Below are 16,516 nucleotides of genomic sequence, written 5' to 3' on the forward strand. Positions count from 1 at the left end.
CCGCAGCTTCCACTGGCTGGACTCCTGTGCCTAGGAGCCGGAGAGACATGCCGGCCACTTCCCGGGAGCCACCTGAGGTAAGCACTGCCCGAAGCCCGCATCCCAAACTCCCTCCCGTGCCCCAACCCCTTGCCCCAGCCCGGAGCCCCCTCCCGCACCACGAACCCCTCATTTATGGCCCCACCCCAGAGCCCGCACCCCCAGCCCAGAGACCATACTCCCTCCCACACCCCAACCCCCTGCCCCAGCCAGGAGCCCCCTCCCACACTCCGAAGCCCACAGTCCCATCCCTCCGCCCAGAGCCCCCTCCTGCACCCCAAACCCCTCATCCCCAGACCCACCCCAGAGCCCGCACCCCAACACCCTGCTCCAGCCCAGTGAAAATGAGTGAGTGAGCGAGGGTGGGGGAGAGCAAGCGAGGGAAGGAAGGGGGATGGAGTGAGTGGGGGCATGGCCTCGGAGAAGGGGTGGGGTCTTGGGGAAGGGACATGACAGGGTGTTTGGTTTTCTGCAATCAGAAAGTTGGCAACCCTATAAGGAGCTCTTTTTCAGCTCAGCATCATTATGCCCATTTTTTACATGTGGAGAAACTGTAGCATAGGGAGATGAAGTCACATGCCCTTGTTCACAAAGCAGACCCATGGCAGAGCCAGAAATAGAACCTATGTCTCCAGGGTCACAGTCTAGTGCTCTAATCACTAGGCCATACCACCTCCCATCAAATAAAAATCTCAAACAGCTTTTTAAACCTCAAGCCAGATCCTCAAATAAAGCAAATGCTCATAGCCCCACTGTTATTAATGGAGTTGCACCAATTTCACACCTGAAGATCTGGCCTTTTAAACAATACATTAAAATGTCACTGTCCCACTGTAGAGCACGCAAATCAGTACATCTTTCTGGGCCCAACTCGCCATTCATGTGTACTTTGGGCAGCCATTTACACCAGTGCAAAGTGAGTCAAAAATGCTACAGAAGCATTTTATACCCACTTTCCATTGGTGTAAATGACTATACAAGGTGCAGTGTAATGATGAAACAGGTCATCTATACCTCAGTTTAACTTTCTGTAAAATGGGTTAAATTTTATATATATATTAGCATCATTAGTACTGCTAATAAAACAGTAAAAAATCAGCCAGGAGTTTTATAAACCTTGCATCTTCAGAGCTTTATAATTTATAAGAGGGACATGAACATTTACTCCAAAGTGAGACTTTTCATACAACATGTGGATTAATGTCCCAGAAGAGCATTTTTGTTTGTGCTTTTTTAAAATAACAAAGTTTAAAATGACAATTGACACTGCTGGACACCTCTAATACATCTTCAGTCCTATTTTAATAGGGCTACTCACATACGAGAGGATCTCACATGAAGATTGAGCATTTAATTATAAATACAAATTATCTAATCATAAATTGTTCCTGCTTTAACCAATAGACTGCAATAACAGTAGGTGGGTACTGGGTCACTGCAGTTTTAAAAGCATTGTAGGTGACATACTTTCAATTCTGTGATCTTTTTCCCTTTCTTTTAATTAATAATAATAAAAATAATTAATGGAGATATCCCATCTCCTAGAACTGGAAGGGACCTTGAAAGGTCATCAAGTCCAGCCCCCTGCCTTCACTAGCAGGACCAAGTACTGATTTTGCCCTAGATCCCCAAGTGGCCCCCCTCAAGGATTGAACTCACAACGCTGGGTTTAACAGGCCAACGCTCAAACCACTGAGCTATCCCTCCCCCCTTCTCTTCTGAGTTATTTTACTGAGATTCAGGTGACTCCAGATGACTCTTCTCTCAGCATGACCTGGACTATAATATAGAGAGGGAGCAATAATGGCCTTAGAAGACATTCTGGGACAGAAAGCTATTCCATCAGAATTAAAATTGCATCAGTTCTTTAGAATAATAGTAAAAATAAGTAAATTTGGGAAGGAATTGAATGGTATTAATTAAAGAATACTTATAAATAATAATATTTTCCCTTTGCTAGACCTGAGGATTTCTAATCATTATACAAACATTAGTTCATTAAGCCTCGCAACTCCCCGATGAGGTAGGTCAGTAGAACAGTCATTTTACGAAAGGACAAACTGAGGCAAAGAACAATTAAGTAACTCATCCAAGGCCACCCAGTGAGTCAGTGGCAGAGTTGCCAGGAAAACACAGGACCCTGACTCATTTTGTTTATATAGCCAGTACTCACTCTTCCTCCTAATAGTTTAAACACAAAGTTTAAATTTTGCTTTTAAAAGTTTTACAAAAGCTAATTAGTAGACGTTTTCATATACACATGTGAATATAGATGAAGACATTTCTACTTATTAGGTAGAAATATATATACACACACATACACAAAAATGTACATTAAAATGTCTTTCTTTTGGAAACATTTTTCTGTAAAATATGCAAATCAAATATGACAGCATTTTGCTAACAAATGAGAACCAGCCACTAGAATGTAACTGATTTAGTTTACTTTGTTCCAATCCAAATGAAGTGCGGAAAGAAAACCAACAACATAATAATGACAAGTAAACAAGCCATTTAAAATCTCTTCAGTTTTAATCATCTCAGTGGTGATATCAGAAAAAAAAGAACATTTTAAATATATATAGGTCCGAATTCATGCCTGATTTGGAGTCGCACTAGGAATAAATTTGGCCTATGATTTCTAACTTGACAGTAAAAACATTTAAACGGTAATTTAAAAAAGTTAGATATTCTCCATCCTGAACATATAAAATTTAACTATTGAGATTAACGTATGTGGTTTCGTATGGTCCACATGGCTCAAAAGAAATTGGAGTTTTTTTGGGTTGCAGGTTTATTTGCAGGTTTTCTGGTACAAACAGTAAAAAAACAGGTTAACAAAATCTCTGGACACATTCCCTTTGTTCAGATTAATAAGCTTTAAACTCCAAATCAAACAATTAAAAACACTAAAACATACACAGGGCATGTTTTATATTTCCAAAACTCCATGTCCAGCTTCTAGAGTAAGTTGCCATCTGTTTTCTTCTGAAATGTGTCTAGCAACTTTTTAAGGCTTTGAGCTTGATTACCTGAGGTGGAGATAGGAAGCCTGGGGCCTCCCCATGCATTCTCAAGTTCAGGGAGTCACTCTCAGCCAAACCTACTTGACAGAATTGGACCATGTCTGAATATGATTGCCAACAATTGTGGTTAACTGACACAGTAATGAAACTGAGCCTAATTCAGGACAACCCTGCACCCCGTGTAGTCATTTACATCAGTGCAAAATGGGCTTTATATAAAAATGCCACATAGTCCTGCCAACCTCATCATGGCAGTCCCAAAACTATTAAGATGAGAATACTTTATTTAATTGCGATGGATAGTATCAAATGTCACAATTATATAATCAAAAGAATATTTGATTATTTCCTTGTTCTAATCTTGCAGCTTTATTGACATGGAATGTGTTTTCATATCTATGGAAATAGTAGAATAGGTCCTGTTATATTAAGTGCATTAACTAGATGTGCTGGTCAAGTGCTGAAACAGTTAACATTGTTCTTTATTTGACAATTAGCATTTAAATTTGAATTTAAATAAATTGAACATGATACTGTATTAAGGTAAATGGTGGAAGTTCACATCTCTCTTGGTGATGTTGTTGTTTTAAGTTGAAAACCAAAGTACATTAGAGAAATTTACAGTGTGAAGCTGTTGAAATATAAAACCAAAGTTTTGACCACTTGTCAAACATGTAATACCGAGTATCAACTTAATATCAGTTTTAGCTCACTGAACAGTATGCACACAGATTTCACCTCACCCACCACTGAAATGCAGCCCCTTTGGGATGGAACACACCAGCTGTTTTTTCAAATTAAACTGTCAAAAAGGGTTTTACTAGATAGAATTGTAGCACCCAAATTTGAATTTTGTTAGCACACCAAGACTAATAACCATGATCATGAATAAAGACATTAGGCTTGGTTCCTCACTCCCTTGCACTCTGTGTAGCTATGTACACCTATTGAAAGGGGGAGTAAAACACTACCATTTTGATCTTATGGTATTTTACTTACATGTTGCACTACTGTTCATAACTACACAAGGAGCAGGGTAGTCCTGAATCAGGCCCAGTTTCATTACTGTGTCAGTTAACCACGATTGTTGGCAATCATGTGAGGCATGGTACAATTCTCTCTTGTCACCTCCTGCAACATATCACCCTATAACACCACAATGGGATATTGGCATCCATGCTGACAAAAGAGGAGGCTTCTCCTCTATAGCCTTGTCTACACTAGTGATTTGCCTCCTTTTCAGCCACCAGCGTAGTTGCACCAGAGCAAACTCCTACCATAGACAGAGTAAACCTCCATAAACCAATATTAGAATTGGTGCACTTTACCCCGATTTCAAGCAGGGGTAAGTTCATCACAGTTTTCTTTTTTTCTGGTTCGTGATGTGCTGTTGCCTTAGCAAGAAGTTCAGCCACCTTTTGGGGGAGGGGGGGGATGGAGTGGGGGAAACAGTCACAGCACCGTCTCATCGGCTTTTTCTCCACAACTCTCTCCTCTCTCACACCTTCTCCCAATTGCACTGTTACACTTTCCCCCTCCCTCCTCCTCATAAACCTATTCTCTCTCCTTACACTTTTCCCTACAGCCCTCTCATACTTCCATCCCCTCCTCTAACCAATCCCTTCCTTCTTCACACTTCTTTTCCCATGGTCTCATTATATAGCAAACCCCTTCCCCCAACAAGTCCATACTCCTCCCTCACACTTCTCACTCCCCAAACACTTCCTCTCACTCCTCCACCTCCACCTTCCATTACGTCTCCCCCTAAGCTCCCCTTCACAACTCCTTCACCCTATATTCATCACACACCTTCCCTTTAACCTCTTCCTCTCTCCATATTCCCCTCACACCTCCCCTCACACATCCTGTACCTGTATGCCCGTCCCCTCATATCCTCCCACCTTTCCATACATCCTCCATCCCTCCTCTGCTCCCTATCCCTCCCCCATCCCTCCCCTCCATTACCCCCACTCCACTTCTCCCTATCCCCTCCCCCCTCTCCCCATCACCCTCCTCAATCTTCCCTATCCCCTCCCCCTCCATATCTCCCACTTCACTTCTCCCTAGCCCCTCACACCTCCCCTCCTGACTTCTCTCCCTTCCCTATCCCATCACAACTCCTCTCCCCACCCTTTTCCCATATGCCCTTTCCCCAACCCCTCCCCCATGTACCCCTTCCTATCCTCCCTCCCCTCAAGCCCTTCCCCTCCCCTCCCTTTTCTCATATACACTTCCCTATCCCTGCACTCCTCTCAACCCCCCCTCCCAATCCCCATAGACCCCCTCCTGGTCCCCTCACACCTCCCCTCCTTTCTCCCTCTCACAAAATGGCGCCGCCCTTAGGCCCCTTTTCCCGCCCAGGCGGTCCCAGCACCACGTGACCGAGGCGGAGCCGCTCCCCCTCACACCCCCTCCCCTCTCGGCGCGGGGCTGCGGGGGGCGAGGCGCCGCGTGCCGGGACGGAGGCAGGGCGCGCGGGAAGGGGCGCGAGGCGACGGGTAAAGTTGCTGCCTCCTGTGGGGGGGTGCCCGCTCCCCCCTCAGCCGGCGGCCCCTGATTTGGAGACACGGCTGGACCCAGGGACTGCGACCCCCGCCCATCCCCCCGGGGGCAGGGACCCCCCCGCCCAACCCGCCGGGAGCAGGGACCCCCCCGCCGGGAGCAGGGACCCCCCCATCACTGACAGCGACCCCCGCCCATCCCCCCAGGGCCAGCGACCCCCCCGCCCAACCCGCCGGGAGCAGGGACCCCCCCGCCGGGAGCAGGGACCCCCCATCACTGACAGCGACCCCCGCCCATCCCCCCAGGGCCAGCGACCCCCCCGCCCAACCCGCCGGGAGCAGGGACCCCCCCGCCGGGAGCAGGGACCCCCATCACTGACAGCGACCCCCGCCCATCCCCCCAGGGCCAGCGACCCCCCCGCCCAACCCGCCGGGAGCAGGGACCCCCCCGCCGGGAGCAGGGACCCCCCATCACTGACAGCGACCCCCGCCCATCCCCCCAGGGGCAGGGACCCCCCCGCCGAACCCGCCGGGAGCAGAGACCCCCCCTCTCTGACAGAGACCCCCACCCATCCCCCCAGGGGCAGCGACCCCCCATCACTGACAGTGACCCCCACCCATCCCCCCAGGGGCAGCGACCCCCCACCCGCCGGGAGCAGGGACCCCCCCTCTCTGACAGCGACCCCCGCCCATCCCCGCAGGGGCAGCGACCCCCCATCACTGAGAGCGACCCCCGCCCATCCCCCCAGGGGCAGCGACCCCCCACCCGCCGGGAGCAGGGACCCCCCCTCTCTGACAGCGACCCCCGCCCATCCCCGCAGGGGCAGCGACCCCCCATCACTGACAGCGACCCCCGCCCATCCCCCCAGGGGCAGCGACCCCCCCGCCGAACCCGCCGGGAGCAGGGACCCCCCCTCTCTGACAGTGACCCCCGCCCACCCCCCCAGGGGCAGCGACCCCCCCGCCCAACCCGCCGGGACCCCCCTCTCTGACAGTGACCCCTGCCCATCCCCCCAGGGGCAGGGACCCCCCCACCCAACCCTACTCATCCACTCCAGGGGAGGGAACGCATTGTCCCCTCACCCCCAGGAGCAGGGACCCCCCTTCCCCATCATGGGCAAGGACCCCATGCCCATCCCTCCAGGGGCAAGGACACCCCACTCCCATTACAGACAGGGAGCCCCCTGGCCACCCCCACCAGAGGCAGTGACCCTCCCATCCAGGGGGCAGGGACCACCATGCCCCCTCATCCCCACCACAGGCTAGGCCCATCACGGCTAGGGTCCAGGGATGCCCTGCCCATTCTTCCTAGGTGCAGGGATGTCCTGCCCTTCCTCCCCCTATCATGGGCAGGGAGCTCCCCACCCATCCCCTCCAGGTGCAGGGATACCCCTCTATCATGGGTGGGTACCCAGCCCACGAGGGGCAGGAGCAGCATCCCCATCAGAGCTAGGAGCCCCCCCCTTCCCAATTTGAGCAGCAGCCATGTCCCCACCAGGGGAAGGAATCTCCAGAGTCCTACCCCCAGAGCCAGGAGCAGTCTCCCCAGGAGTACTACCAGTCTCCACCAGGGCAAGAGCAGCCCCTCCATCCCTACCCAAGCAGGAACTTCCCCCCTCTGCTACCATGGACAGCAGTCTTCCCCATTCCCACCAGGGGCAAGAGCATTCTCCCCCCTCCACCTTGGCCCAGAGGCAGAAAGCAGCCCCTCATCCCTGCCAGGGGGTGGATCACCCCCCCTTCATCCCCAACAGTGCCAGAGTTCTACCCTCTATTGGCATAGGCCCAGGGGTCAGAGTGGATAAAAATTGATTTAAAATGTTTTGATTCTTTTGAAATTTAAATCAGATTTTTTTATTTAAATTAAATGCATTTTTCTTTTTAAAATAAACCTATTGAAAATTAAATTTGAAATTGTCAGCCTGGATTAAGGCATAAATATACTATAATCTATTAAAATAATTTAAACTAAATTTTAAAAAATTCAAGCAGTACATATTTGCTGTTGAAGTTTAAAGTCAAACCACTGAACTGGTGGAAATTACTGACTAAGCACCTAGAACCAGAATTTGCTGACATGCTAAACCAGCTTTTAACTGCAGTAGCCTTTTCAGGTGCAGAGAGAATATTTTCTTCAGTTGAGTTTATTCAACTAGTTCAGTTCAATGGCTAGTTAATACTTAGCTTCCCTCACCTCAGTTCAGACTAAGGCAGCTGCCACCATCCCTCTTATTCTTCATATGAGAATGAGGAGGACATGCCCTAGGATAACTCAGGATCTTCCTTCTTGACAGCATAAACATAGTTACCTCAGCTTCTCTGTCATATTTCTCTGTCCCTAATACCCTGTTCTCCCATTATCATGCTGCTTCGATTGCCTAGTTACAACCCCCTGGTTATAATATGCTCTGCCTCCTTACTATGCAATTCAGACCCCCACAACAAAAATTCCAAACAGCTCTGCAATTATAATGTATTTATTAGTCTTCAGCCCTCAGAGACAACATGTTAAAAAGTATTTATTCTCCCCCCCACCCATTATAAATGACGTTCTGGATTTTTTTCCTTACCACCCCAATTTTTTTTAAAAGGATGAATTTAAAAAATACTATGTATAACTGAAATTCTCTCAATTCTTTTGACCCAGGAGCTCACAATCCTAAAAATGCGACCTGTGGACCGAAGAGTTCTAAAATGCAGTCCACAGCTGCCTTCTATCTGTAGCAGCGTGAAGACAAAATCAATCAGCTTCAGGTTTTGATTGCTGGTTAATGCAAGCAACAGGCTTTTAATCTAACAAAATAGATTCAAGTGTCAGCAGATTATTAGAGCTATGTGTGTTTATTGGTAGTTTAAAAAACTGATGTGATTGAGCCCAAATTCACATGAGTAGCTTTGCTGATATAAATGTGTTCATGTCTGGGCCCTTTATCTGTAAATTAGCTATAGTGCTTTTGCTCCTGGCAAATTTAGCCCCTGATCTTGTAAAGGCTTATGCATATGCTTAACTTTATGCATGTGAGTAGTCTCATTGAAATCAATGGGACCAATATGCATAAAGTGAAGCACAAAGTTTGCAGGACTGGGCATTAAATGCTATGATGAGGAGCACTCTACAAATAGAAATAGAAGTTCATTTTACCCCCAGTTCTGCAAATTTGAGTGCCCCTGGTTCAACAAAATTAAGAATTGTCTTTATTTGTTTCTTAACTCTTTGGCCCTGTTCTTGCCATCCTTACTTTGGCAAAATTTCCCAATGATTTAAATGAGAGCTTTGCTTGAGCAGCAGACCCACTATGGAAGTGTTAGATGTAATTTTAGCAGCTTTATTAAATTATTACAAAAAAATTAAAATCAGTTTTCCAGCCTTCTTTGTCTCTTAAAACAAAGAAAGAAAAGCACTTGAAGCGTCTATTTAGAGGGTGAAGAACTTATTTTTAAGAAAAAGAAATTTAATGCATTTGACTTTAAAAGGAAAATAGTTCTTAAAAATTGGGTGTGGGACATGATTTAAATATTTTCCTGTTATTCAAGACATGAGAGTGGGGAACAAAGGAAGGATACCCAACATATACAATGCTGTACATACAGCTAAAAAGAATTTATAACAGAACATTCAAGTGTCATTTTTACTATTCCGTCTCCTGTAAAATTTGAACCTGTTCCTTGAAAATATTATTGCCCTTGGTAGGAGTATGAGGAAATTCTTTATTCTCAGATATACAACACTAAAGTATTCTTTTTGTGGTGCTTCTGAGATGTATATGTCCTGTTCGAGAGAGAGATGGTGCAGACTGGATGAAATTCACCTCTCTGCAGGTCCTGTAACCTGAACCTACTTTTTTCTAGGCATATAGCACCATAAGTTACAAACTTATAAACAGGGACGTTTTTGTGGGACATCTTTTGACCCCATTGAAATACATGAGATTCAGTGATTTTTTTGGAATGATGTAGTGAATAAATGGGAACATTTTTCATGTTTGCAGCAGCACTGGATGGTTGTAAGGAACTTCAGGTTTCACAGATAATTCAGGCATATTTTAATTATGGACTAGTTCCGGTACATACACTGATTGGCGTTTAGCTGTGTGCAATTGTGTATGAATTTTTTTCATATGCAGTGTGCATACTTGGTTTGAATATCTTCTCTGCAGGTTGCATTTCCTAAAATAATAATATCAAGATCAAATTTCTCATCAATCAAGTTTAAGGCAAACCAGGCTTAAATTAATTGAGTTGTTCATGACTAGGCTTGGAAGGATTAGATTTTTATTGGCAAATGTCGATTTCACCATACATATACAAACCTATGAAAAATATTGCCATTGATAATCATTGAAATTTATGCATAGAAAAAGTAATAAAATTGCTGCTTGAGAGCATATTAGAGTTTGATTTAAGGATATTTATTTTATATGTTTTGATATGTGATATTGACAGTTTGTGTTTTAACAGGTGTAAAACTGTAACTTTTTGAATCACAACATACACTGTCATTAAATAGTTATTGTCTTAACCCTCCATATTTTCCTGCAACTATGAAAAATTAAATAGATAAAAATAGAAAACAATGCTTAAAACCCATAATTTTGTGCAACTGTGAAAATTAAAATTGATAAAAATTTTAAAAATGCTTAAAAATAAACATCAATATTATCCCTCAAAATTATATTTTAAAAATATGAATTCTGCCCAATCTGTTCATGATGATCAATGTAGCTTAAACAGCAAAATGGATTTAACCACACATACAAAGTTCCAGTTGTTTGAAAGCACTTTTAATTTGAACACATATTTTCATGTAAAATATAAACCAGAAGTATTTATCTTGAGTCCTGTCTAATAAGGATTGGTTTATATATGGGCTAATGTGTCAATACTGGTATTGCTTTCATTTTAAAATGTATTATCTGTTCATCTCTGTTATCTAACTTTTTCCTGTTACCTTTTGTTTAGGAATCTTGCTATACACTAATGCAGTTTTCAAGCTCTGAGTCTTGCCCTAGTTTATCAGAAACCAAAGCATATTCCCTGACCAAACATTAAAGGTGGGTAAACATGGACCAGTACCACCTCAGTGATGAAAACTTCATCCAATCAGAGATGCATATTCCTGGATTTTCAGAGAGTCAAGGGCTGAACTGTAGTGACACTCTCAACCTTAAGCTGTGTCCAGATACAAGAGACATAATTTATACTGGCCTAAGCAGCCTAGATATGGATCCTAGCCTTTCAGCTGCAGATATGGCTAATGACACTTTGGAGGACAATTTAGATGCACTGTCTTTGTATTCTGTGAAGGACTGTGATTTTGTTAAACTCCTTGATGAGTCTGACTTTGGCTCACAGCCTTCTTTGTGTGGTGAGTACATTGGAATCTCCTTTGGTTATAATTTTACAGTTCAGTGTAGCCAGAATTTTTCAGTAGTTAATTTAGAAGCTACAGTAGACCTAGTGATAATCTCTTTGGGGCAGAGACTTAGGCTTCTAAGTCACTTAGGTGTTTTTGAAAATTTTGCCAGTCGTCTTTATTTGTCTTGTAAATTGTCATGCGCATTTATAGCTCTATAGAAAATAGTTACTAATAATTATTGTAATATTAAATAGGATAGGAATATTTCCCCTACGACTCTGTTTCCTTAAAATTGTACCGTGGCTAGGAATACACTCTCTGTTCAAAGTCTTTGCAACTTGATCTCAATCTGCAAATGGAAAATTTAAAAACATTAAAATAACAGATTTGTTAAATATGCTGCTAACATCTACATTACTAGCTTCCCCTGAAGCATAGAAGAGACATTCTGTTTAATTCTTGCATTTCAGATTCTCTGGGAAATGGATTTAGCAGAATGGGCTTTCTCCAAAATTTGCAATTAGAAGTTATAAGGAGAATGTCCTTAGTAAAATACTGTTCTTGAAAGAACAGGGTACCATCACTACTAATGCAGATCAGTGATCATGCAAAAGTTCAAGGAACTATGAAGACAGAAAAAACAAAAAGACACAACTGGGAGCGCTCAAATAAGAGAATGATAGAATTTTTTTGATAAAATTTGGTGCATCTTTTATTTAATTGATTAGGCCAACTGATAAAATTTGTAGTATATCTACCTCTCTCCTTTCTCATTCTGGTTCATAGGTAATGAATCTTAGATTTATGAAGACAATGTAAGCTTAGTGGCTCAATGGATTTATTAACTAGTCAGTCATCTCTGGTGACCTTGGTTTAAATATTGATTAGGTCACAAGTGCAAAATAATTCGGAGGAGTCTCCTTTGTCCATTTTTGTCCAAAAGAGGGAAAGCATTATGGCAGAATTCAGCTCAGTTGACACTGCTCAAGAGATTCAGGACTGAAATAGCAAGCCAGAACTGAGGTGCATTGTCAGAGCTGTGTGAGGACAGAGGCCCGGAATATCAGTGGTGTTGCAGATCACAGGCTACGTTATAAGACACAAAACCGTGGTGCATCATGCTTGCACTAGTTACCCTACCCTGTAACTAGGCTCTGACCAAAAAATGTAGGGGAATTAAAAAGAGAAATCTATGAACCCTTACATTATTGGGGTAATTTAAAAGACACTGTTTGTTACCTAATGAGTATTACTTTCACCCTTTATTTAGAATTGGGACTTCCTGTCCCAGCAGCACCTAAAGAAGTTGAACAAGAAGGCAAGTCCAGTTATGGTAGTGCCAGGAAAGGGAAGCATCAGCACAGCTCTCCTCAAAACCCTGTCCTGGATTGCAGTCTCTGTGGGAAGGTGTTCAGCAGTGCCAGCTCTCTTAGCAAACATAACCTGACTCACAGCCAGGAACGGAAATACATCTGTAAAATCTGCAGCAAGGCTTTTAAACGGCAGGACCACCTGTATGTAGGCATTTACTAATATAAAGGCATAAAACTATCTTCAGTTTATGTTTAAAACAATGTAGATAGAATCCACTTCAGTAGTACTTCATTTTCCTGTTTCAGTTTGGTTTAGATGCACAGTTACACTACTTGGTACTTTGGTGTGGGCATTTGTCGGGCCAGCAAATTACATTGCAAAACTATATCAGTAGCAGAAGCAAGTTAGTTCTAGAATTTCCGGAGTATATTGGTGCAGAAAGGGCCTCACATGGTCATATAAGACATAGTTCAGCTACAGAAGACTTGGTAAGCTTGTATTGCGAATAACAACTAAGAACCTTTCATTTTTCTTTCTGATCAGTGGTCCAGGGAAAAGCTTACTGGTGTTGGAAGTACTTGTACTGGACAGCCAATTCTTGTCTGGTTTTAGCAGCCAATATGTTGTGAACTGCAGTTAAAGATTAATTTTTCACACCATTAATAACTGGGATTCCATGTTTCAAATGGTATATATAGCATTTGTTCTGATCTCCAGTGGTTCTTGAAGTATTGGACCTTCAGTGGTCTATTCTGGTTTCTTGATGTAGCAGTGCTGGACATCGGACTGGTGCAAATGCCAGTCCCAGGGAACAGGCTGGAGGTTTCAGTCCATATTACTATACATACATATTTTGGATTAGTATGTGTCCTTTGAAAGTGTTGTTCTGCCCTAAAAGTGTCTCCATAGAAAGGGCATTGTGGTGTTCCATATTCATTGTTTCCCACTGGTTTCTGTATCAAATTTGCTTTGCTTACAAGATGATTTTTCTGATTGCAAGCTCCCCCCCCAAGCTCAGTGAGATTGACAGACAACCAGGATTTTTTCCATTTCATGCATTTAATGAAAGCTCTGCTGGCCAAATTAGATCCTCATTTTGATCTGTCTTCATTGTCTTTAGGTTATGCCTTCAATGAAACCTGTGCAACCCTCTTATCCTTTGGTGGGTTTGCACAGGTGTAATTCAGGGCATAATCGGAAGAGAATGGGGTTTCAATGGTGTTATTTAAGGACATTATTTTGTCTGCTGTACTTCTGTAACTTGTGAGAATGCAAAAGAACCTAGTTTGACTCACAGGGGACAGGATGAATTTCTCAGTGCTGGCAGTTAAAAAACATCTTTCTTGAGAGTTTTGAGAACTAGGAGGTCAGTTTTGAATTGGATTCAGCGATAGGCAACCACTGCAGGTGATGAAGGGTGGGAGTGATGTAATCCTTCTTCCTAGAGTGAAAAAAAAAAGCAGTCAGTCTGCAGCTGTGTGGACCCCTCCTGCTTTAACTCAAAGGGGTTTGACAGAGTGTAAAACAAAGCAGTCAAACTCCTTTGAGTTCTGTAGGAGTTGCACTGGATACGTCAGTGCAGAATTTGACCTTCAGGATTTAATAAAACCGTAGAAGTGAGAACTGAAATAGCTCAGAAAAGAAATGATTTAATTTCTGCTAGTCATTTTAATACGAGTCTTCTCTTCTGTCTTTTGTCTTTTTACCTCAGGAGTGGACACATGCTAACACACCAGAAAACAAAACCATTTATATGTATAGAACAGGGTTGCAATAAGAGTTACTGTGACCATCGGTCGTTGCTTCGACATTATGAAATGCAACACGGCTTGTCTATCTTGAAGGAGGGCACCTGTGATGACGATGCCTGTAAGGTCTCATCACCTTCTCATGATGCATTTGTCCAAAGAGGACGAGGTAGTTTGAGAATGGAGAGGCTGGCTGTTCACTCTGAATCCAAATCTCCAAATCCTGTCCTGCCCAACAGAGACCTACTGAAATGTATTGTTAGCAGCATTGTAAATCAGAAGCTTCCATCAACTCCAGCATCGTCTGCAAGGGACTTGAAAGGTTCACTGCAGTCTTGCTCCTCTGCAGCTGATCAGGTTTCTTGCATCCCATCTACCATGACTGCACTATTTGAAGCTACAGGTGACAAGATGGTGAAGGAGCATTATCCTTGCCAAAAGAATGCCACCTCTTCCAGTGTGTATGCCATAATAAATCCTGGTAATTTATCTGTGATCACACCAGGAGAAAACACAGTTACCAGTTTGACTGATACATCCCTGCTTTCAGAATCACAGTTTCCTTTAGAGACTACAGGTTTGGAGTATTGGCCAAACAGCACTTTACCTTGTTTTCCATTATTCAGAGGTCAGAAGATTTCTGCAAACTCCTCCCATCAGTCAAGCAGTAATTTTCAGTGGATCAGAAACATGCCAGTTTGTACTAAAAGCAAAGGGAATAGTGTTTATATTAATCACAATCCATCTGGTGCAGCTCAGAATATTTCAGGTGGGTTTCCTGGACCTTCTCACGCGTTCGACTCGTTTGCACAGATGTATGAGTGTCCAGATGCTGTCTCATTCGCACTTTTGAAGACCCAAGGGGAAATCTCAGGTGAAACAAAGCTCAGCAGTTTTGAGGAAACCTTTAGGCCAACAAAAAGACAAGAATGTGACATTGATTCCTGTCACTGGCAGAACATTCAGAAGCATAGTGTGTTACAGAATGACGCTAACCCACACTTCAGGCAGCTTTTCATGGAATCCTCAGTGAACCAGGAGCATATGCAAGTGCAGCAGCACCTGCTCCAAATGTTCACCAAATCTCAACACATTTTGTCCCACACCCAGGTGGTGGCTCCATCACAGAAAGCAACTTCTGAGGTGAAACAGACTGTAGAAAAACCACTCCAAAATGTATTGCAACAGCAGCAGCAGGCTGACGTGATTCACTCTCTTCTAGAGCACACAGAACATGAAGGGTCTCCCATGTATATGCAAAAGACTTTGACCCAGTATCAGAAGGATGTGTCATCTGTTAGTGAGGAACAAGGCCAAATAGAAAGGCAGCAAGCAGCAGTTGCTTTGCAGTCTTCTCAGTCCCTGTCTGACCCTCTCATAAATTCAGACTCTGTTTACTCTACCAAGCAGACTATACCCTTGAAAGGCTGTGTGGGATTCAAAGATATTGATAACCCAACCCAACCCCAGACTGCAGTTTGTGATAAAGCCCTGGGAAACTCTACTTATGGGAAATCACGTCAGCGGGAAAATAACGCTTCTCTATATAGTGACAAAGAGAAGAATGAAGGATATTGCAAAGGAACAGGTGGCAAACTACATTCCAGCAGTGGTAGACCTCGCCGCTTGCCCAGTGTCCGAAAAGAGAAGCTAAAGTTTGACCTATCTTGCACAGCTTCTCCAAGTCAAGTGGCCATGGCTTCCTTTTCGTTACCTGGTACTTCACCCAGTCATGTGACTGAAAAGAAACACAAACTAACCATTTTTAATAGGATTCAGGTATGTTCAAATCTTCTTTTATTTTTTAACGAATAAAATAAAACCTTTTCATTTTTAAATAAATAAATAGAAAACAGAGATGGCATTTTAATGCTTAGAGCAGGGAATTAGGAGTCAGAAATCCTGGCTTTTCCTATTGAAAGTCACTGGGAGCTATGTGTGTAACTCATATGGGTGCTTTTGCATCTTTAAGTATCTAAATAACTTTGTAAATTTGGCCCTCTGTGTCTCAGATTCTCCATCTTTAAAACGAGGATAATGATATTTACCAACCTTTGAGAAGTCCTGACACATTATTGGAGCAGTGACACAAGGCGTCATTTTTTAGCTGAGAAGTGAAACCACTATTATAACCCTTGTGGTTCAAAACAAAACAAAATCACCATGTAAGCTAGTCTTTATGAAAATTAGGGTGTAATGTAAATATATAGGGGAAATTATTTTAAAACGAAGACCTCGTGTACCAAATTTGTACAGAAGGCTGCAGTTTGTAGTGGAACTACTCACACATTTTAACAGGGCTGTGCTAGTAGACTATGCTAATAACTTGTTGCCAAGAGGAATCGAGTTGGAATCTGATTCTGGATTGTGATGGGATTTTAATCAGCTCATCCGAAAGCAAGTGTTAATGTAGTTGAAGAATAAAACTTTGTTTCAGACTAAAAAAAAAAAAATCCCCAGCATTGAAAATATTTAGTATTCCACAGGATAAATAAATAGTTTCACAGTTACTGTTGATCTTGATGTCTTTGT

At 43.4% G+C, this 16,516-nt stretch overlaps 1 protein-coding gene across 1 annotated transcript in view; it reads left to right on the forward strand.

The window, feature by feature from the left end:
* The first annotated feature begins 10,627 nt into the window (after positions 1–10,627).
* The window catches only part of ZNF541 (zinc finger protein 541), a 35,936-nt gene continuing 30,047 nt past the window's right edge, over positions 10,628–16,516 (forward strand). Inside the window, exons 1-3 of the mRNA XM_065421042.1 lie at positions 10,628–10,931; positions 12,193–12,436; positions 13,948–15,763. Of these exons, the coding sequence (XP_065277114.1) occupies positions 10,628–10,931; positions 12,193–12,436; positions 13,948–15,763 (2,364 nt within the window). The remainder of the gene's footprint in view (positions 10,932–12,192; positions 12,437–13,947; positions 15,764–16,516) is intronic.

The sequence above is a fragment of the Emys orbicularis genome, chromosome 21, assembly GCF_028017835.1.
Source record: "Emys orbicularis isolate rEmyOrb1 chromosome 21, rEmyOrb1.hap1, whole genome shotgun sequence".
NCBI classification, from domain to species: Eukaryota; Metazoa; Chordata; order Testudines; family Emydidae; genus Emys; species Emys orbicularis.